This window comes from Corvus hawaiiensis, chromosome 2 (assembly GCF_020740725.1).
Source record: "Corvus hawaiiensis isolate bCorHaw1 chromosome 2, bCorHaw1.pri.cur, whole genome shotgun sequence".
In the NCBI taxonomy this organism is placed as follows: domain Eukaryota; kingdom Metazoa; phylum Chordata; class Aves; order Passeriformes; family Corvidae; genus Corvus; species Corvus hawaiiensis.
Window position 1 is genome coordinate 93,290,786 of NC_063214.1, and position 20,831 is coordinate 93,311,616.

General features: G+C 39.8%; 2 protein-coding genes across 2 annotated transcripts in view; one reads left to right on the forward strand and one right to left on the reverse strand.

Annotated features, from left to right (window-relative positions):
* LOC125337015 (sodium/hydrogen exchanger 2-like) overlaps positions 1 to 9,593 on the forward strand; it is a 36,376-nt gene extending 26,783 nt beyond the window's left edge. The window contains exons 10-12 of the mRNA XM_048326248.1: positions 609 to 740; positions 2,646 to 2,736; positions 4,784 to 9,593. Of these exons, the coding sequence (XP_048182205.1) occupies positions 609 to 740; positions 2,646 to 2,736; positions 4,784 to 5,154 (594 nt within the window). The 3' untranslated portion in view covers positions 5,155 to 9,593. The remainder of the gene's footprint in view (positions 1 to 608; positions 741 to 2,645; positions 2,737 to 4,783) is intronic.
* Positions 9,594 to 12,483: 2,890 nt separating this feature from the next.
* MFSD9 (major facilitator superfamily domain containing 9) lies at positions 12,484 to 20,477 on the reverse strand. Its single transcript, XM_048326261.1, has 6 exons — positions 20,135 to 20,477; positions 18,136 to 18,223; positions 16,812 to 16,855; positions 15,477 to 15,606; positions 14,878 to 15,087; positions 12,484 to 14,355 (listed from the first exon to the last, which is right to left on the reverse strand). The coding sequence occupies exons 1-6, from the start codon at positions 20,234 to 20,236 to the stop codon at positions 13,568 to 13,570; spliced, it is 1,362 nt and encodes a 453-aa protein (XP_048182218.1). The 5' UTR covers positions 20,237 to 20,477; the 3' UTR covers positions 12,484 to 13,567.
* Positions 20,478 to 20,831: the final 354 nt, after the last annotated feature.

Below are 20,831 nucleotides of genomic sequence, written 5' to 3' on the forward strand. Positions count from 1 at the left end.
CCAACATTGTCTCCTTGTATCAGTATATTGGTCACTTCATGATATGGGTTTAGATTTCCTATTTGCCTCCAGTTGTAAAATTGTTTGTATTAAGAGTAGAGATGGTGAGCTGGAAAAATAGTGAAATAAAAGCAAAAGGACATTTCACATTTATCTTCCTGTGGCTAAGTAGTTTGAATGCCCAAGCCCTTGGAAAACATTCAAAAACTGAGCAAGCTTCAGCTTGCTGGAGGTAAAAATGACTTCCCTCTAGGGGACTCATCACTTTCAAATATGCGTCCTCTACTGACATACTGACCAAGCTACTACAGTGGGGGGGTAAACACGGTATTAAGCCAGCTTCTTCATTTTTCTCTTTCATTATAAATGTCAGCAGGTTAAAAAAAAATGAAACAAAACCAACAAAAGAAACAAGTGCTTGTGAAGGACATGAATAAAAACATTCTCAGTATAATTATTCTGCTTGTTCTTAATCATCTGCAATACAGTCTTGTTCACAAGGATTTATGATGCTTATTAAAGCAAAAAGCCTGTTTTTCCCTGTTCATATAGTCTGACACATTTGACATCATGCTTTCCAGGCTGTGATCACTGCTTTTATATTTCAGACAATGTCCTACAACCGACATAGCCTGGCTGCAGATGCAAACGAAAAGCAGGCCAAAGAAATTCTGATCCGTCGCCGGCACAGCCTTAGGGAAAGCCTGAGAAAAACAAACAGCCTGTCAAGGGAAAGACCGGTACTTGCATTTTGTGGTGTTTTTTGGTTTCTTTTTTTTGTCTGTTTGTTTTTTTAATTTTAATTTTTATTGAAAGCAGCTCTTTGTAGCTAATTTTCATGCAGAAAAAACAATCTTCTGACATGTGGGAAAAAATCCTGAATTTGGAAGACTACTGCACATAGAATACCACACACCTTGAGTTGCACACATGAGCCCCTTAATTTGTGTTGACACCTTCAGCAAAGCTTCAGTCTTGTAGAATGTGATATGGGAGTGGGATCTGCTGCCATAATTTTACCTCAGAGAAGCTGGACAGGCTCTGTACACAATGTGGGGATGATCGGTATTCTCTATCAGTATTTTGATGAAGGTTGATGTTTTGATGATGGTTGAGATTAAAAATGACTTTGAGATAGAAAAGCTACTTACAATATGGGAGAGGAGTTTCGACCACATCAGTTAGAGCAGCTCTTCACCTGAAAAATGTTGTATGCTCTTTAGTACTCATAAAATGTAGTCAGGCCTTCAGATTTTGACACTGGTTGGGAAAACTTCCGTTTACAAGGATTGCTGTGGCATGATAATATTTGGGTCTCTGAGGCAATCCTACAATTGTAAACTTCCAACCATATTGGAATGGAACACACTAATTAAGCAGGGAAACTGATCCTCTGAATCATATCAGGTATCAAGGAAATTAGCCATCCTATAAATATCTACTTTCATGTTGTGAATACTTAGTGACTGTTGTCTTCATTGATAAAGTTGTCCTTCAGCAGCTGAGGCTGGAATAATATCTCTAAAAGGGCGGTATCTTACAGGTGATCATTACCAGAGCTACTGTGGTGTTAATTATCACAATAAGACTGTTCCTGAATGATTTTTTCTCCTCTCAAACACAGTTACATATGTTGTCTTTTTCATACAATTGAATTATTTACTGTGTGGGATAGTGAGGAGACTCAGCAGGACTTTTGGGACAGGGAGAAAAAGGATGTCTAATAACTTTTTAAAACACACAGACTATAGTTTTAAGAATAATTATCCTTGGATAAATCCTCCACAGAGGGAAGAGGAGAAAGAGGAAAAGAATAAAACTCCAAAGAGAGAAAATCTCTAAGGGAAAAAAAATTTCCTTTCAGGTTCCTTTTTGGTCTGCCACAAGGAATGGTATGAGCAGAGGAGAGCTGGTAGACTGTAAAAATTTTAAAAATCTTTGTAGCAAATGTAAGAAAGGATGTCCTTGAGAAACTTTTGAGTTTAAAAAAAGCAACTTGTCCTGGAAAGTACCTCTCATGTTCCAGGAAGTATGAAGTGTGGTCTGCACCCAGAGCCTTTAAAGCTAAGTCTGGGGAAAACAAGGATCTTATGCCCTGAACTGGTAAATGATCATGCTGGTGCCTAACTTCCTCATCAATTTCAGTGTGACTAGTCAACTGCATAAAGTCATTTATATGTATAAAGCACTTGCAGGATCAGAATACAGATTAGTTCTTGAGCCTAAGATTCAGTATTAACCAAACTTTTGCAGCTGGCTGATAAAAAGTTTCAAACCAATTTTAAACATGGAGCTACATGAAGTGCCATGCTTGCAGCATTTGCCTTCCTTGGGGAAACCTGTGCAGGCAAGGTTGAGGTTCGAGACCATACATTTATTAACTCTGATCTCAGAGGGCATATCACTAAGCTTTCATTTGATTAAACTGCTTGAGATTATTCAGTCTTTATCTTAGTTAGCACAGACTTCAGCCAGCAATCAGCACTGAGTATCTAGTAAAACATCACATATTAGCTAATCCCAAACTACTCTCCAGCCCTTTGGCTGCATAAACCTGTTCAAGCCTCAGTTGTATATCTGAACATACATTATGCAGGTACTCTACTCTGCAGTGACTTAAAATGTTCTGTTTCCTTTGCATGCAGGCTGCAGCAAATACAAAAAGATTCCTTTCACTTCCTAAGAACACTAAACTCCCAGAGAAACTACGAGTGCGAAATAAAACATCTTCCAGAGGTAATGAAATTTTTCTGCTTTTCTGTTACTGTGCTGCAATCATTTTGCTTACATAGAAGGAAAGTTTTTCCAGGGATGATGTAGAGAATTCAGCATGTTAGAGCATTTAAAGCATTGGGTCCTAAAGCAGAAATTTGAGTGTAGAGATACGCCCTGGACAGCAGGGTTTTGTGGGGCTTTCTCACTTCCTATTCCACACTGGCAATAGTCCTACCAGCACATCTTCTCATCTCCTCCTGCAAGCAGCAGCCTGCAACTCTTTTGCACCAGGAACACTGCCATGGTTCATTCTCCTCATCTTTATTCCATAATGTCCAGATATTCCTCTTGGATTATGAGCCTATTTGGGTTTTTTTTCTCTGGAATCAGGGTAGAGGACACTGCTCTGAGAACCTAAGCAGAGAGGGCAATGAGGACATTTGGTCTAGTTTATTGTTGTCATGAAGAACTCAAAAATGCTGTGGTTTACAACCAAATTGTTATTTTTTTCCCCTGCCTAAACTCACAAATGTTTTGTATTGGAGTTCTGGAATTCTAACCAAAAGAAAATTTTAAAAATCTGTAGGAGCACAACTATTTGATGTGAAAACTTCGCCCAATTCTATATATTACTTTTGATTGTTACTGGTTTCATTACCATGCTTATACCATACTCGGGAGCATTTTCTTTCATGACAAGCTGTCATCAAGATCTCTTACTGGGAAGAAGATATATCTGCAAAGTTGTTAAAATTTCCTGATCTCCATCCCAATTAGTTTTCCACTATTCCAAATTAATTTAACAATAGACTGTGTTTTTGTCTGTTACTAATTATATCTTTGCTCTCCTGAGTGCAGGATGCCTTTTATTCTGTAGTTAGTCTGCAGAGGTCACCTACTGTCACCTAGAATTAAAGAGAAAATGTGCCTCCAGATTATTCAATTGTCAAAAAATATATTATTTGACATATTTAGAAGGGAAAAAGCCTGAAAACACAGTCTGATGAAGACCTTCCTTGAAATATAATTATCTGGGTGAATGGACAATTACATGGTGATATATTTTGTTGACCCCTTCCTCACCTTTTTAAAAGAAATAATACGAAGGCTACTAATCTAAGTTGTTCTTATGACAGTTGCACAATACACAGTTGTTTACTTCGATATATTTAAAACATCATATCTGATTAAAGTCTAAGAACAAATCTGAGGCATTCATAAACTCCTGTTGAAATTATTACCAAATGACTCAAGCGTGCAAGTTTTGATGAAGTTTTAGTTCATTTTAAAGAAGTCAGCTGGGGAAAAATATATGGGACATGTGCATGTCCAGGCAATCACCATCTTGGTTTACCTGGCAGTGATCATTTAGGAGCATTCCCTAAACAATGATGCCAACTTTCCCTAGAGCATATTCTATCTACTGTGCTGTGAGTGGGAGGAAGAGTCTGCAGCACTTGCCACCTATAAGATTTGCTCTGTTGATTCTGTTTCAGTGTCTTACATTCAGGCTTATTAAAGATGGGATATTTCCACCCATCTGTACACTGACCTTGAGAGATCCTTTGCCTGGTAGAGTATTGATGCTCCTTTTCCAAAGTCAGGTTTCTAGAGCCCCTGTACACGTTGGGCTCTGGAAATGCCTCTCAGTTTAGATTTCATGAGATGTGAGGGCAAGAAATCTAATTTTGGTATCCTGCTTGGATATAAGCAGGGACTAGACCCCAAGCTCAAAGAGAGACAGATTTTTCTGTCCAGAGAATGGGAAATTTCAGAGAACTGGGGAAATGTCACCTCAATCAAGGGGGCACTTGGCAATCAAGGAGCAGCTGAGTGAGGCCTTCATAAAAATCATACTTTTGAGGGGAGGGATATTTTAAAGTCAAATCTATCCTCTGTTTTGGCAGAGTTAGGGGGCTGTTACTGGGTCTAATCAGAAAGTACTGAATATAGAAAACATGGGGAAACTTTATGGTGTGGCTGCAAGGGCTCGGTGTGCTGTTACTCAAATATTCCTGAAACAGTTATATTCTGCACCTAAAATTATAATTTTGTTTTCAATTAACAGTGGGTGACAGCAGTGACTCAGAGTTGGATGCTGCTACCACAGTGCTCAATCTAAGACCTAGAGCAGGGAAAATCTTGAGAGACCAGAGACTGAGACAACAGAGGCCACTCCCTGAGTTTAGGGTGGAGTGGAAGAATGAAGTTGACGGGAGCCAGGACGGACGAGGAGAGCAGCAGGACCCAAGCACCTTGCCTCAGCCATCCATTGGGTTCAGGCAGCCACTGCTGACAAGACCAAGATTTGGCACTCTGAGCAGGGAAGATTTGACTGCAGACCATGGGTCAGCAAGACCTATGCCACCACCACGGTTAGTTAGGCAGGCATCACAAGGGGAAAGGCAGAGAAATAAGCCTGATAACCAGCCATACTGAACATAGCCAAAGAAGAACTATTGATAATAAACCATGGACATACTGAATTAGGATTCTAAACTATCTGATCAGACTATGGGATCCATTAAAATAACAAAATAAGCCTCACTCTGGGTCTAACCACTTCCATTTGAGTTAAGTCAACTCCATTAACTAAGTGAAAAGAATACTGGATCAATTGCAAAGTTAAAGACAAAATATATATATATATATATCTCTTTTATAAATAACTTATTTCAATACTTTAATTTAATTACATTATTTTCACTGTTAAGATAGTATGGAAATGTGCCTTACCAAACATCGTCTCTTGAGGAACCAAGTCATGAAGGTTCAATACACAGTTTTCCATTGAAATCATTGTTGAAAGTCCAGTGATGAATGGATTCTTAAAAAATGCCCCCAAACTTGGGTGTCATTTCAGATTTTATTTATAATCAATAATACCTATTTTAACCAGAGCTTTAATATGAATTACACTGAAAATTGCACAATGCACCTATCATATAGACTTCTAAAGAAGAATAAATATATTCCTGAAGCCTAGCTTGCTCAAAGACCTCTGACACAGAAAAAGAGGAAGAAGAGAAGAAACAAGCTGTAGGGGCAGAATTGCAAATACAGCTTATAAAAAGGACTTGCAACAGACACAAGACCTGAATAGCTTGAATTTTTACTTTCTGAATTTTTGGCAATATGTTACCTTTGAAAGGTACTAAGGATCACCAAAGAAAAACTGAATTGCTTTGGCTTTCACTTATGTCAGCAAGAACGGAGAGCACTTAGCAGGACACCAGAAGGCCTAAGAAGAGAAAACTTCAAGTGGATAAATAATGTTCTGAATCAAAATTGCTTTTTTGCACCTTAGTTACTTGCAAACACGGCAGTAGAATAGTTGCAGAGCACTGCGCGTAGACAAAGCGAGCAGTCTCCCGTTTGAGTCAGGGACCACTGAGACTCAAGAAAGCTCATTCACTCAAGCTTGTGACCCTGGTTAATTTGTTTTACTTTTTGTTTCCTCATCTGTAAAAGGGGAAAGATAATCTTTTCTTTGTCTGAGCTATGCACTCCAAGGAACAAAAATGTTCCATCTAATTTGTTTTTACAGAAAAGTAGCACAGTGGGGCCCTGGAATCAGTTGAAGTCACTGTGCACCTTAGTAACATGGACTTCTTGATGCTAGCGTCAATGGCTGCCATTTGAGGGCATATGGGAAGGGAGGGTGCATTAAAATAAATGATACTTAACTGTAGCTCTCAGGAATTTGCACTTTCTGTCCCACTTAATCTAAGTACTGAGCTTGCTTTAGCACAAATACACATTTCAGTACAATGCAGAAATAATTTTCATTCTACTTGTTACAAGATTGATAACTTTCATTGAAGAATGTACACTGTGAAATCATAACTTCTCTTTCATTAGCACATTTCTAAATCTGTGGGCAATAAGATTAATTTTTTTTTTAATTTAAGCTTGTTTTGAAAGAACTATTAAAAATCAGAGTTTCCTTTTCAGATCACAAGGTAGATTTCTTTCAAATGTTCATGGGTGGGGGTTGATAAATGGGAATGTAAGAGTTTCCTTCTTCCAACAGCATCTCCAAAACATTTATTTCATGTATGTATTTGAGATATCAAACCTTCCTAAACTCTTTCCTTAGCACAGGTCCTTTGATCTTTTTCCTCTGTTCCAGCTATGGAAGTTTCTGCTGTGTGGCAAATGCAAAGTCTAAGCTGCAGAGGAATGGCTTTGTGAACCCTATAAACCTCAGTCAAATGTTCATGGTTATTCTCAAAAAATGATTTTTGTGGAAATCAACACTTAGCTGTCCTTTAATGATCATCTCCTGTTTGGAAATAAAATTGGGTTCAAACAAATCCAGGAAGTTTTAAAAACAAATTTAAATTTGTCTTTCAACAGGAAAGTACTTTCATCTGTAAGATTGTCAGGGAATGCTCTGTCACTGCATTATTTTTGACTAAGAAAAAAGCCTCGAGTTTTGATTTCAGTTTTGAGGCAACATCCTTCTTACAGATCAGACTGCTTAGATGAGCTGTTTTATATTAGGCCCATCTGAAATCTGACCAAATAAATAAATGTGAAATGTTGCACATCAACATTTAGTTTACTCTCTGTGGAATTTTCTTGTTCATGTGCTGGTAATGACCAAGCACTTGGCTTCTATCTGGGGAGAGCTGCCTTTCATTTTTTTTCAAACAGTTGTTATTTTTTATGGTACAATTTTAAATAATGAATGCAGGTTTCAGGAACCTTACTGCTATGCTGGTTGCCCATTAATGCAGGGCATGCTCACATTATTTGTGCTTAAAGTGGTGCCCCATAGTACAAGCACATCAAATTGAAGGTCGTTTTTATGAAATATGGTCTTAAGCTCTTGGTGCTCCAAAACATGATAGCATGTTGTTACCTTTCCAAAGAACTTTGAAATCCACAGAATACAAGCATCAAGGCACATCTCCAGCATGGTCACACTGTGAAGCAGAATCACAAATCTCCTGGGACTCTGTGTCCTTGAGAGTCCTCTCTGCCTTCCTCACTTCTGCTCTTCCCACCCTTTTCAGGCTCTTTTCCACTACTGCTGAATCAGCCGCTTGTCATGTCTGGGAACTGATTTCCTGGATACTCTCCTTTTCAGTAGCAATGACAGCAGCAGGTGAAATGGGCACCGTCCTAGGTAGCCCTTCCCATTCAGCTCTTACTCTGGTTTGGGTCAGAGTTTTGCCTTTTTCTTCTTTTTTTTTTTTTTTTCTTTCCTGCAAAGTAAAACAAGTTAGCAGTTTTTTGAGCCTTCAGAGGAGATACATCCTTCATGTTTTATCAGTTTGTCTGCTGGAGAATGAAATGCCCAATAAATCTGTCCTCGAGCACCACCTGATGGGGAAAGTCATGTATTGACTGAAGACAATGTTTCTCGCTTTTTCGAGGAAACCAGATCTTCAGCAGTGACTGGGAAACTTGCCAAAGCCACATACAAATATTTTGTTTCCAGATAGACTCCCCAGCACACTCTGTAGTATAGATATTTTAATGAATTTTTGATGAAGAAAGTCCAGTTTTAGGGATAGCGGGAAAATTCAGTTCCACTCTGAATTAGGGTTTTCTGAGGATTTCCCCTTCACCTCCTGAGAGGCCTATAAATTGAAAGTAAATAGGATAAGAAAGTAAGTATTGCAAGGCCTAGAGGAGATAGACACCCAGTTACCTTTTTTAGGCAGATACTTGAAAAAAACCCCAAGAATAATTTGCCAAAAGAGGCAAAATTTTAAGGGCTGTCCTACTTGGTACTAAAGTAGAATGCAAATTCCACTAAAACCAGTTCAACAAAAGAAAACCATGCTGCATAACAATTAAAAACTTTAGAATATCCTTCTGCACTAAAGCCACATAGAAATCACACGGAAAAACAAATTTAATTTTTTTGCCAAAATAACATGCCTGCTGTTATGAAGAGTATCTTGGGCTCTGGGAGAAAACACATGGCACCCTGCACCAACTTTTTCAAGAGCTGCCAAGTCCACCAATTCCAGACATCAGCTGACACACCAAGAAATGCTTTAGCTGGTCACCATTTCCAAAATTGTCCTAGTTCTGGCAACATCCCCCATCCCCTGAAGGAAAGATGAAGGATTTTGAAATTGGATGTTGGGATGCTTTTTGTACCACAAGAGCTCTGATCCTATAAAAATATCCTTGTAAGTGTGCATAAACATAGCACCCTAGTTGTCACAGTTTTTGTTTCAAAAAGTAATTTTTGCCACAAAAAGGAAAAGAAATTTTAAATACTTCAGCTCACTTCATTTTTCCTCTCTGAGACCTCCTATTTATTAGATATTTGGCAGAATGGAAGACTGGTTCCTATTGTGTAGCACATCTCAAAAAAAAGTTCCTTGGTGCTGAGATTTAAAATAATTAAAAATTTGAATTAATTTCTCTTTGTAAATTAACACAGAAGTTTGTCAGGACTTCCCTTTAAAATAAACTGTATACTCTTTCATTTCTAAAAGCAGTCTGACCTCCACTCACTATCATTTGATTCTCAAAGTTCAGACTCCAATACACACTTACAAGATTCATGATCAGCTCTTTGTGAATGAGTCTTCAATATTATAGCAATAACAGCACAGGCAAGTTTTGGGTTTTCAGATGCCAAAGTGCCAAGCTATAAAGGATCATTTACCCAGTGTCCTGTAACACCCATAACCAAATGGGGACTGGCAGCACCCACAGAGGTTCCCAGCAGCAGGAATGAAATGGCACTACAGAGAGGCTGAAGCAACAAGCAAGCCAGATCATAAACAGCACTTGTCCTGTTTTGTTGCTGCATTATCTGCTCAATAGTCAACTTGTTCTCAGAAGATGAGAATGGTACTGACCTCTGTGATGATTTACGCAGTGAGTAAATTCAGAACAAAGAAAAATGGACAAGAAATGGAAGTCTGCAGAACTGGTGTATTGGGTTTGGATGGCAAGGTTTTGGTAACGGGGGACATAGAGGTGGCTTCTCTGAGAAGCTGCCAGAAGCTTTCTCTTTGCCTGACAGAGCCAATGCCAGCTGGCTCCAAGATGGACCCACTGCTGTCCAAGGGCAAGATAATCAGTGGCTAATAATATATAAAAGAAGGATAAAAGAAGTTATGGCATAGAAGCAGTTCTGGCCAGAGAAGAGAGGAGTGAGAGAAACAACCCTGCAGACACCAAGGTCAGTGCAGAAGGAGGGGAGGAGGTGTTCCAGGCCTTGGAACAGATTCCCCTGTAGCCTGTGCTGAAGACAATGGTGAAGCAGCTTTCCCCTGTAGAACATGGAGGACCACAGGGGTACAGAGATCCACCTGCAGCCTCTGAAGGACCTCATGTCACAGCAGGTGGATGCCTGAAGGAGGCTGTGACCCCATGGGAAGCCCACATGAGAGCAGGCTCCTGGTAGGACCTGTAGACCTATGGAGAGAGGAGCCCACGGTGGAGCAGGTTTGCTGGCAGGACCTGTGACCCCGCAGGGGACCCACACTGGAGCAGTCTGTTCCTGAAGGACTGCACCCTGTGGAAAAGGGACCCACGCTGGGGTGGTTAGTGAAGAACCATAGCCTGCGCGAAGGACTCACATTGCAGAAATCCATGGAGGACTGTTTCCTGTGGGAGGGACTCCACGCTGCAGCAAGGGAAGGACTTCTCTCTGAGCAGCAGCAGAAACAACGTGTGATGAACTGACAATGTCACTCCCCGTCTCCCAGTGCTGCAGCAGGGGAGGAGGTCGAGGCCGGGAAGGAGGGAGGGGTAGCAGGAAGGTGTTTTTAAGATTTATTTTACTTCTCATTATCCTGCTCTGATTTTAATTGGTAATAAATTCAATTATCTCCCCAAGTTGAGTCTGTTTTTCTCGTGACAGTAGTCAGCAAGTGATCTCTCCCTGTCCTTATCTCAACTCATGAGCCTTTTGTTATATTTTCTCACCGCTGTCCAGTTCCAGAGGGGAATGGCTTTGGTGGGTACCTGGTGTCTAGCCATGGTCAACTCCCCACAGTTGGTATGTTTATAAAGGATCTCTTCAAAACTACACAGCCTACCCCAACAGGAAAAAGGATCTTACATTTGTTCATCATTTTAAAAGCAACAAAATCAGTACATATCATATGATACCAGCTCTTCTGCAGAAATAAACTACTATTTTGTGTACACAGCCTCTTCAACAAGAGCTGATCAAAATGGTCAAAAAAGTCACTATTTTGGGAAAGGGAAAATTTTGAAGGGCAAAGAGCAAAAAAGCCCAACAAACCAAACCAAAACCCAACCCTTCCTATAGGCCCAAGAAACCAACCCAAATTAAAGTAACAGCAAGCAAGAGAAAAATCTTAATTTGTGGTGGTTTGCTGGCAGAGACTGTTTTCCTTTAGTCCATAATCAGATCTGGTTTGTTACAGTCTTCTACAGATACTACAACTGGATTCAAGAAAGTGCTGAGTAATTCAGTAGTTTGCCCACTAGACTATAGCCAAAATTAGCTGCAACTGCTCCTCCCTCAAATTAAAAAGGGGAATGACATCTCTGTATCTGCAGGAATATCATTGAATCTTCCCTCTCTGAACTTGAATGGTTATGGCAACTGAGGCAACACAAGAGGTGCAAATGCGGCCTCCAGGAACTAGGGATAGTAGCTTTAAGGAATTCATCTCAAAATTTCTGAGTCCTCCATTTTATTTTTTCCTTTTTCATTCACTGCCAAGACACTTCTTGGTTGAATCCTTGGTTCCTGTGCCCTTTGTAGAGAGATTCAAATGATTTTAACCATAGCTTGAGGGAAAAAAAAAAAAGTATCTGCACTTCATATTGACTTGAACACTTCTACTTTGTGCTGTAGCTTCAGCAGAGGAAGATGGGAAAAAAAACCACAGTGACAAAATGATACATGTGGAATGTCGCTTCATTTTATTTCTAGTCCTTAAAAAAAAAAAAAGTGCAATTTTTCTGTACCTGTACAGAAAAGAAATGTTTCTGTGGCACTTCAGAAATCATTTTGGTCTACAAGTAAAAAACTTCTGTAAAATGTGTTGCAACATGTCCCCAAGACCACATGCTTCCACAGATTTCTCAACTGGGAGGTTTCTACAACCAATAGGATATGTACTAGGATAGATGCTTACAGAAGTCAGATTAAATCAGTGCAGCAATTTAGAAGGGTAAATGCTATGTAACGTCATATAATCAATGAGTATTGGAAAAAATACTAAATCATTTATATATATTAATTTGCTTTCAACCTTTTTCCTTAACCCCTTGCTAGAGATGCAAAACAAAAGCCCCTTACTAACAGAAGGGTGGTTTTAGGTAAAAAAAAAAAGATGGAAAGAAAGAAAATAGGAAATTTAGAGCAATAATGTTTTGGGCATCTACCAAGAAAGGCAAGATGAGATAAGAGACTTGAAAATGCCTCAAGCTCCTAGGGAGAAGTGAAACACAGATTATTGTAATAAAGAATTCTGAGGATATGTACTGAAATCACAGTAGTAATAATACACTGATTATGCCAATAAATAAATTCAGAATTCTATATATGAATTCCTATGGTGCTGCCACTGGAATCACTAAGGTTTCAACAAATATTTGAATGCTAGTAGGCAGTGGAAAAGGTAAAGAAGAAAATGAAAATGAAAAATGCAGAACACCATCCACGACTCACCTGAAGCAGGAAGAGTGTTTGCACTGATGTGTTCAAGGAGATAACTAAGTTGCACAAACCACCCCCAACCAAACACTTATACATAGTTGACTTTGTACTTTCATCAAGTAATATAACGAAGCTGATATGGAACATTATCAGCGCAAAATACATTTTTTCCATGTTTCATATGAAATACAAACAGTGGTGACTGGCAAGTAATGAGCTTGAACAGTAAATAGCACAGGAGTGCCACAACTCTCTGTACAGCTCTGAGAGTAACCTCTCTACAGTTAAGCCGTGCACACAAATGAAGACTAAAATATCAACAGCACCATTTTTCTCTTGTCACTGAAATGTCACTTATGCCTGAGATGAGACAGGATGCATTAATCCAGATCCATGAACTACGGCTAGTTGCTCCAGCACACCTTTACAGTCATTTGAGAGAATTAAAAAGGAAATCTATTCTTAAAATGAAGGTAGAAAAATGGCACAGGAAATATAAACAAATAATTTATGACAAAGTTGCTCAGTAGAAGTTATTACTAAACAGAAGCCACCAGTTCAAATTTCAATAAAACTTAAATTCAGCCTCAGTTTCAGTATGAATGGCCTTGTATTACTCTAAAATTAGGTCTTCTAGTACATGAAGTTAGCATATACCCAATTCTGTTACTTGGGAAAGACCAGGAATCAGCAGAGGTTGCCTGATTACCCCAAAGTGCCTAATCTTGGTCTGCAGAAAGCTTTGTGGACAAAATAGGCTACACAAAAATCACATAAGCAAACACCCTGTTATATAGGCTACTGTCACAACAGACAAAGGGAAACAGACCACAGCATAAGAAATTAAGGCCAAACATATTGCAAAATCGCCTGATTAAATAACAAAAATTCACCTTTGATTCAGCTTTTTTAAACAATCTTTCAATCTAAACACTGTTTCAAAAATTAGTCACAAGCAGGATTTGTGCGTTTACTGCCATTTTTTCCCTTCCAAAACGGTTAAAAATCCATTTAAAAAAATCACAACCACTACAATATAGCAACATCTGCCCCTCTTAGAAATGTCCCAGTGGTACCAGTTAGAATAATGTCTGTCTAGAGTTAACATCCCTGCAGCAGAAATATGTGTATGTACTTGCTTCCATGTGAACACAATGTGTTCCCTTTAAAAATCATGCAATTACTGTACAAGCCTGGCAGGTGAAGATACATCTGTGCAATCCAGTATTGGGACTACTGATTTTTTAACTTCACACTTCCATGACTACAGTATTTTTGTTTGTTTGCATTCATTATCACAATAGCAACTAATGCTAGTCCCACGGCTAGACTCGGAGGGCCACAAGGACTGAACTCCTGAGCAATTCCAGAAAGAAGTGGAGCAATAATTCGTCCCACCGATGTCACAGACTGTCCAACACCTAGGAGTGTACCACTGGCCTCATTCCCACCAACAGTCAGTTCCAGATCAATGATACAGGTACGGCCTATAGTAGTGGAGAAGGCCAAGAACGTGGAGGACAAAATGACCATCCATATGCTCAGCGCTGACGCATACAGGAGAATCAGCACACAGGTGAAAGTGCTGGAGTGCAACAGAAGTCTGTAAGTGTTGTGCCCATAGAGTTTTGTTATTGGTCCGAGCAGACAACCAGCCAGGACTCCAAGCACACTGCTATAGCTCATCAGGTATCCAGCAAACAAGGGTTTCACCCCAAATCTCTCCTCCAAGGCCAGAGTAAAATTACTATAGTACAGCAGAATAGCAACAGACATCAGGAACCGCACTAAAAATATATCCCACAAATTAGAGCACGCAATTCCTTTGATCTTCTTCAGCACTGTTGCAACTTGGATCCATGGAGACTGGAAAAAACTACTGTTTGTCACAGCTCTACTAGTTGCTGATTTCAAGTGCACGTCATGATTTAATTTTGCTGAGAAACTGTTTGTTCCTTTGTCTTGGTAATGCTCCCTATTGCCAGTGTTTTCTTCACTCCAGGGTAACATCCAGACAAGACCTACACAGATCAAGAAATTAGTTGATTTCATTCAATTGCATCAACTTTACATGGAAGATCTCAGTTTGACTGTAACAATATAAAAAAAAATTCAACAATACTTGTCCTTAAAAAATTTGCAAATATTAAGTCTAGTGTTATTCACAGTATCAGTTCAATTTTAAATGCAGTGAAAGCAAGAAAGGAAAGCACCGAGATGCCATTCACACCATATAAACAAATCTAATCATTAAAGCCAAAATTCTGATTTCTAGTCTTCATCTTTGGGCACATCAGAAATTCCCATTTGTGTCTGAATGTAAACGGGATATAGGCAAAACAAAGGAGAAGCACCTGGAGGATAACTGTTTTGAAATTCCCACCCTTCCATACAAGTTCAAATTCAAAGAATAGTATTGGCACACAAAATATTTATGCCATAGATGATAAACACACTATGAAAGCAAGGTATTACAGATGGCATAAAGACACAAAAGTGAGGAATGAAGGGACCCAAGATGCAAAATGTGGCATACAACTTACCACCATTCAGAAGGAAGATAGAGGCACAGATGAAGGATGTTTGGTAAAAGCCACCTTCGAACTCTGCAAGGTAGCCACCAACAACAGGTCCCAGAATGAAGCCCACGCTGGAGGCTGCATTGAAGCGCCCCATTACTAAAGGGCGATCTCTCTCCAACACCAGGTCGGACAGCAGGGCTTTAGAGATGGAAAGTGTGTGTTTGAAAATACCTGCAACAAAATATAAATCAATTCATAAACATGTATTTCTCAGTACAAAAAAAAAAAAAAAAGACAGAAGGTATCTCAAAAAACAATGGTCCAAGTCTGTATGATTCATATTTTTAAAATTCCATTAATCACAAATTCTTCAGTGCTAGAGTAAGCAGCTTTGTGAGGTTTAGCTGTCTGGTGGGTAAAGCTTCAACATTTCAAATTATATGCAGGAAAAAATAATGAGAATTCCTGATTTGTAGAGACTTTTCCAATACTAAGGTTCAGTTGGTGCTGTTGGGTGATTATGCTTATACAGCCATCCACCTACCATGATTTCTCCCGCAGTAATTCTCAAGCTGAGACTACAGGGAATTTAAACTGCAAAATGCCAAGTGTTTACTCACCTACAGGGACTCTAGAAATGGCGAACAGGAACACTGTGGTGGATGCTCCAAGAAGGAAGTAACCTAGTGCACTGAGAAGAATACAAGCAAGCAGGGAATACCGTTTTCCTACTATATCACTCCAGCAGCCCTTTCACAAAGTAGGAAAGAAAGATTAGCTTTTTGTAACACTAAGCTATGTGCAGTGATCAATCAGTACTTCTAAATTAAATTGAGAAAAGAGATCAAAGGACTGTCAATGAAAGCCTAATAAGCTTATTACACAGCATTCCTAAGTGCTCAAAATCTGGAAGTCACAAGCAGAGTTCTGGCCTGCTGGCAGGGTACCTGCCAAAACTATGATTCCACTTAGCGTTACCATATAGAGCTTTTTTTTTTAAAAAAATCTCCCTTTTAAAAAGACAGTCCTGCAGTAAGTATCACAAAATATTACCAGTAAGAGCCTTCTGAAAATCTTACCATAACCAACCACAAATATTTGTTTGCATCACTGGCTGCTACGTATTAGACACTTGTTGGAACATCCTAACAGCAATGATCTTGGCTATGAGGAGTTTGTCATCTGAGCGTAGACACGTAAGAAGTAGCTATGCAGAGGGCAAACAGAAAACTTGCATTTATCATGCTTATAAATCAGCTTGATTCCTAAGAGGAAATAGTTTTTAAGAAAGTAGACAATGGTCTTGCAATTCAAAGAAAATGCCACAAAATTATAGCAGGAAATTATCCCAGGTGGCCTGCATAACAAAGCCTGAAACAGTTTTTTTATGAGACGTTCTCATAATCTGTTCTCTTCAAAACTAGAAAACTAGTACCAGGGTAATATTAGGATATAAAAAAATGAATAACTAATAGAAAAAACCCCAAAGAAATAGCAAAGATGCATGATTAATTTTAGACCATACAGTGAATTACAAGTCACTGCTCATTAAGCAGGGAAAGCAAACTAGATCACAGGCTATGAAGAGCTGACTCATGAGACTGCTTTTTGGACAGGCTACTGCATAGAAGGAAACTGCTTTACTAGCACCAACACGAGAGACGATAACCCTGTGTAACTGCAACCTGCTCAGTATTGTGTCTGAGCCAAGATCTGTATTCTAGTTTTTGTCTAGAAACTCTGTTCTGTTTGGGTCTGGAAAACCTGGCAATTCCTTATAAACGAAACTGACATTTTTCATGCAAACTGATAACTGGTCCCTCCAACCAAAATGTTTATATGAACAGTTTATGCATTTTCAAAATGTCAAGAAATGCTATTATTAACCCCACCCTTTTTCCCCCTACAATCCATAGAAATACCAATATGCTCTGGAATGCAGTGTTAGAACTCACCACAAATGTGCTGGAAAATAGCTGCATTACACCATAGAGAGATCCTAAAACAAACAAAATACCAATGTTAAAAATTAAGCTTTTCTTCAAAAATGAAAATTGCACAAAATTTTAAATGATGAAAAAATGTGGAATTCTGGGAATAGTTTACTAGAAGAATGGGAAGAGGGAGCAGGGCAAACCAAGGGTGGACTTTAGCATTTAATCAAGGAAATAATTTCAGGGAATGACAAAATAAAAAAGAAAAAAGTGCTGAAAAGTCAAAAAACAATGTAAGTTAAAATGATGTTGCTTTGTATGGTGTATTAAACAAAACAGATCTTGGCATTTGTAATTGCTTTCTCAGAATCAGGAGAGAATTTCACTACTGAAAGGGACTTCCCACTTGGTGCTTCAGTCTACTGCAAGGCACCACAGAAGCCCTGAAGAAAACACGGACCCTACTTTCTCATTTTGGAGGCTAGGACTTTAGCAGCACTTAGTGACAGAAGAGAAGGAACAAAGAGAAGCAGAGAGAAACATCTGCCAGACTCTTTCATTTATAAGAATACACCTCAAACCCTAGTTTTTTCTGAAGTTAAAAATCAAAGCAGACTGTTGAAATGAAAACATATTTCTGATTAATTGCTGCTTAAAATAATACTGTCAACTCAGTGTAGAGGCAGAATTATTTCATACAACGTGTTAAATAAAAAAGCAAAATAATAAAACTGAATAACAGCTCCCATAAAGTCAACCACATAAAGAATATACTGTATCACTCGACACCATAAACAATGCCATAAAAGGCACTTTAAAGCCACAGAATTTACCTTATCACTAAATACTTTAAGAAAAAATTTCAAATGTTCAGAATTTATTTGTAAACACTCCTGAAAGTGAATAAATATTTTGCCAAGATGGCTGTAAGGATTTTAATCAAACTGGGAGCAATCACGGGCATTGGAAAGCTTTGGAGAACCAGCTGCAGAAGTACCATTTGCAAAGTGTAAATAGCAGTAAAACTACAAGCAACACCTCTGGCTCCCTAAATTGCTAAGTTGTGAATTCTTGGATGCTGGAAAAGGAGCCGTACAAATGCTACTGCAAGACTTCCTTGTTCTTTCCAAGCGTGCTCTTTCCAAAGCACATGCTTTTGGCTACTGTCAGTGCATGAGTTTGGACAGGTCTCTGGGTCTAACAGAGTACAGCTGCCCTTACAGTTTTACTTGGAAATTGTCTTCACTTTTTATTATGCTATTAGCAAGGAAGCATTATGTTACAGTGTCCAATTTGCAGTAAGGCATAATCCAGGCCATTTTGTAAATCAAGTACTGCAACTTACCTATGATTCCAGCAACTGTATGACTTGCTCCTAGAGATTTGATATGAAGATTCATTAAAGGAACAACCATGCTCACCCCAAATAAGTCCTGAAAAGAAGTCAAGAAAAGTTTTAGTAACCTTCACAAAGATAATAGCAACCTGGCTTAATAACAGCCAACATTAAAAAAAAAAAAAAAAGTAAATTATCTCCGTATCAACACTAGGTCAAAAGAAAATTTTTCATATTACAAAACATATAAACTGAAATATAAAGGACTGCCTCACAGAGGAGTTACACCTATGAAAACATCAAATATTCCTTTAATACACATTAAACTTTACCTGTTTAACAAGAAAAGTACTTCATAACCAGAGTTTTAAATTCAAAGTGGTCTAATTTCGATCACCTAAAAATACTTGCTATTTGTGCAAAGAATGTGTATTTTGAAAAGCAGTATTTTAACCCTACTACAATGGGGAATAAGCTACAGTAGATTTAAACCTACTTACATACTGCCTTTGTGTATAGCTTAAGAAATGTAGTGAAAAGACATTTCATAAAAAAAAGAAAAAAAGAAAAAAAGAAAAAAAGGCAAAGCCTAATTGAAAAACATTTTGTAAGAGGAGGGTAAAGGACACTGCCCATCCTGAGCAGTACAAGGATCTCCTACTCATTCCTTTTGCTTTATTATCTTTTGTTAAGCTCACCACATTGACCCAGTAGTTCTTTCAGTACTACTACAACCTGGCACAGCATTCAGAGTCCCTTGGAGAAGATCTATTGGAGCAAGATCACCTTTCATCACTGACTGCTTGAACTGAACTAGACTACCTCAAAGCCTGATTAACTGTTAACAGTGTGTTATCACTAAGTGAATTCTCACAGTCTGTCATCAATTATTTTTTGAGGGTTGAAATTGAGGCTTACAAGGTTAGAATCATTAAATACATTAGCATGAACAAACAGAGCACATCACTTACAAACATCTTCCATAACAATCTCAGGTGTCATCTGCGAACCTGAAGAGAGGTTCAGTGACCTTGTCCAGGTTGTCAACAGAGACATTAAAAAGTACAAGACTCAGACTATACCCTGGCAGTACTGGACTGTCACAGGCATGCAGGTAGAGCAAGACCCGTTAACCACTATCCTCTGAGGGGTAGTTACTTCTCATTTCACATCTAACTCCTCATGTGGAATGATAGATACGCTGTATTTATTTGTCTGGCTACAGGAAGTTTGCATCACCACACCCTCTAAAAGGACACTCGGTTGGTTTTCTTGTGTGCCCCAGCTCAGTATCAACAAGCTGTTACAGGGCTGGAGAACCACAGCATTTAAAAGCCAGTTAAAAGAAGCAAAGCTTGTTCTAATGCACCTTTCACAGGACACAAACCAACTGGGTTGTTTCTATTGCTCAATCTAAAAGTAGGTAAGACAGTATCTTGACATTTCACAGTGCAAACTTCTACTCATTTTGTATTCATTTTCCAAGCCATCGCTTTTAATTTCAAATTAATTAAATGACATTTTCCTGAGGCTCGGGAATTGCTACAGAATATGAACCTTCTTTAAAGTCTGTGTTCTTTCAATAACGGACTTTTTTTTTTTTTTTTCTTCTAGAAAGAACATATTTTTAGGTTTTTTTGTCCTTTTTTTTTTTTTTTTTTTTTTTGGTAGGTTTACAGGAACAACGGGTATTTCAAGGAAACAGGGAACAGCTCTCTTATAAGCACAAGGCAAGACTCAGCTTTTAGGGTGCTGCGCTATTCCATGACATTCACAGGATAAAAATCCGGCCTGTGTGTCAAACTGCGGGGCTGTTTGCACGGGTAAAACAGCACAGCCGCTACCCACCGCCAGCACTACGAACACTGGCATCCCCAGGAGCAGCTGCAGCGATGCACCCCGGAACCCAGCAGCCTTGGACTGGAAAGGAGAAGACTGCCGCTCCCGGGCGCGGCCGCCCGCCGCAGGCCCCGCGGGGCGGGCCCCATGGCCGCCGCCGCCCGCTTACCAGGAATCCCACCGCGTAGAGGCACCGCACGAAGCGGGCGGACGCGGCCGGGCTCCCCGCGGCCCTCCGGCCTCCGCTATCCTCATCCTCCTCCTCCTCCATGCGAGCGGCGGCGCCGGGCCTGCGCAGTGCCCGTGGCGCGGCGGAAACGTGGAGGCGGCGGGGCCGGCGGTGGGGCAGAGCCGCGGGGGTTGTTTCGTTCGGCACGGTATCCCTCGTGTGTCCTCTTTTTCGGGCGAAGACGAGGAAGAGTAAGGGTCCCTGGCAGCCTCGGGACCCCTGCCTCCACCCTCCCACGGCCACCTCTGTAGGACTTTGCCCTTCGGCCCCTTGCGTGTTTGTACGGGGAGAATTTTGCAACCCCTCCCCTCGGGGCCTGAGGTTGGGTGGAAGGCAGGAAGAGCCAGGTGGAGCCGAGAGGCTTTGGAAACAAATATGCCATAGGAGCATGGGAATGGATCCCCTGCACCGCTCTCTCGGTTGCTGTAGAAAGATGGGTTTTGGGCCCGTGCACCTCCGATCCTGCCTATCCATGTGGAAAGCGGCCGTGTCCCAGCGCTGCCGTTCCTCGGCCATCTCTCGGGCTCAGCCCGGTGCCTGCACCAAGTGTTTCTGGCAGCAGTGTTTTCTTATTCACTGCTGTGCTGTGTTTTTCTTAAAAGTCAGGGATAGCTGGAATTGTTGATGACTACAATGT

Excerpts from the sequence above, each read along its gene's own strand:
- MFSD9 (XM_048326261.1), bottom strand. The coding sequence starts at position 20,236 with ATGGAGGAGGAGGAGGATGAGGATAGCGGAGGCCGGAGGGCCGCGGGG. Across the intron at positions 15,088-15,476 it reads CATTTCTAGAGTCCCTGTAG|GTATTTTCAAACACACACTT; the intron begins GTGAGTAAACAC and ends ATTTTGTTGCAG. Across the intron at positions 14,356-14,877 it reads TATCTTCCTTCTGAATGGTG|GTCTTGTCTGGATGTTACCC; the intron begins GTAAGTTGTATG and ends TGATCTGTGTAG.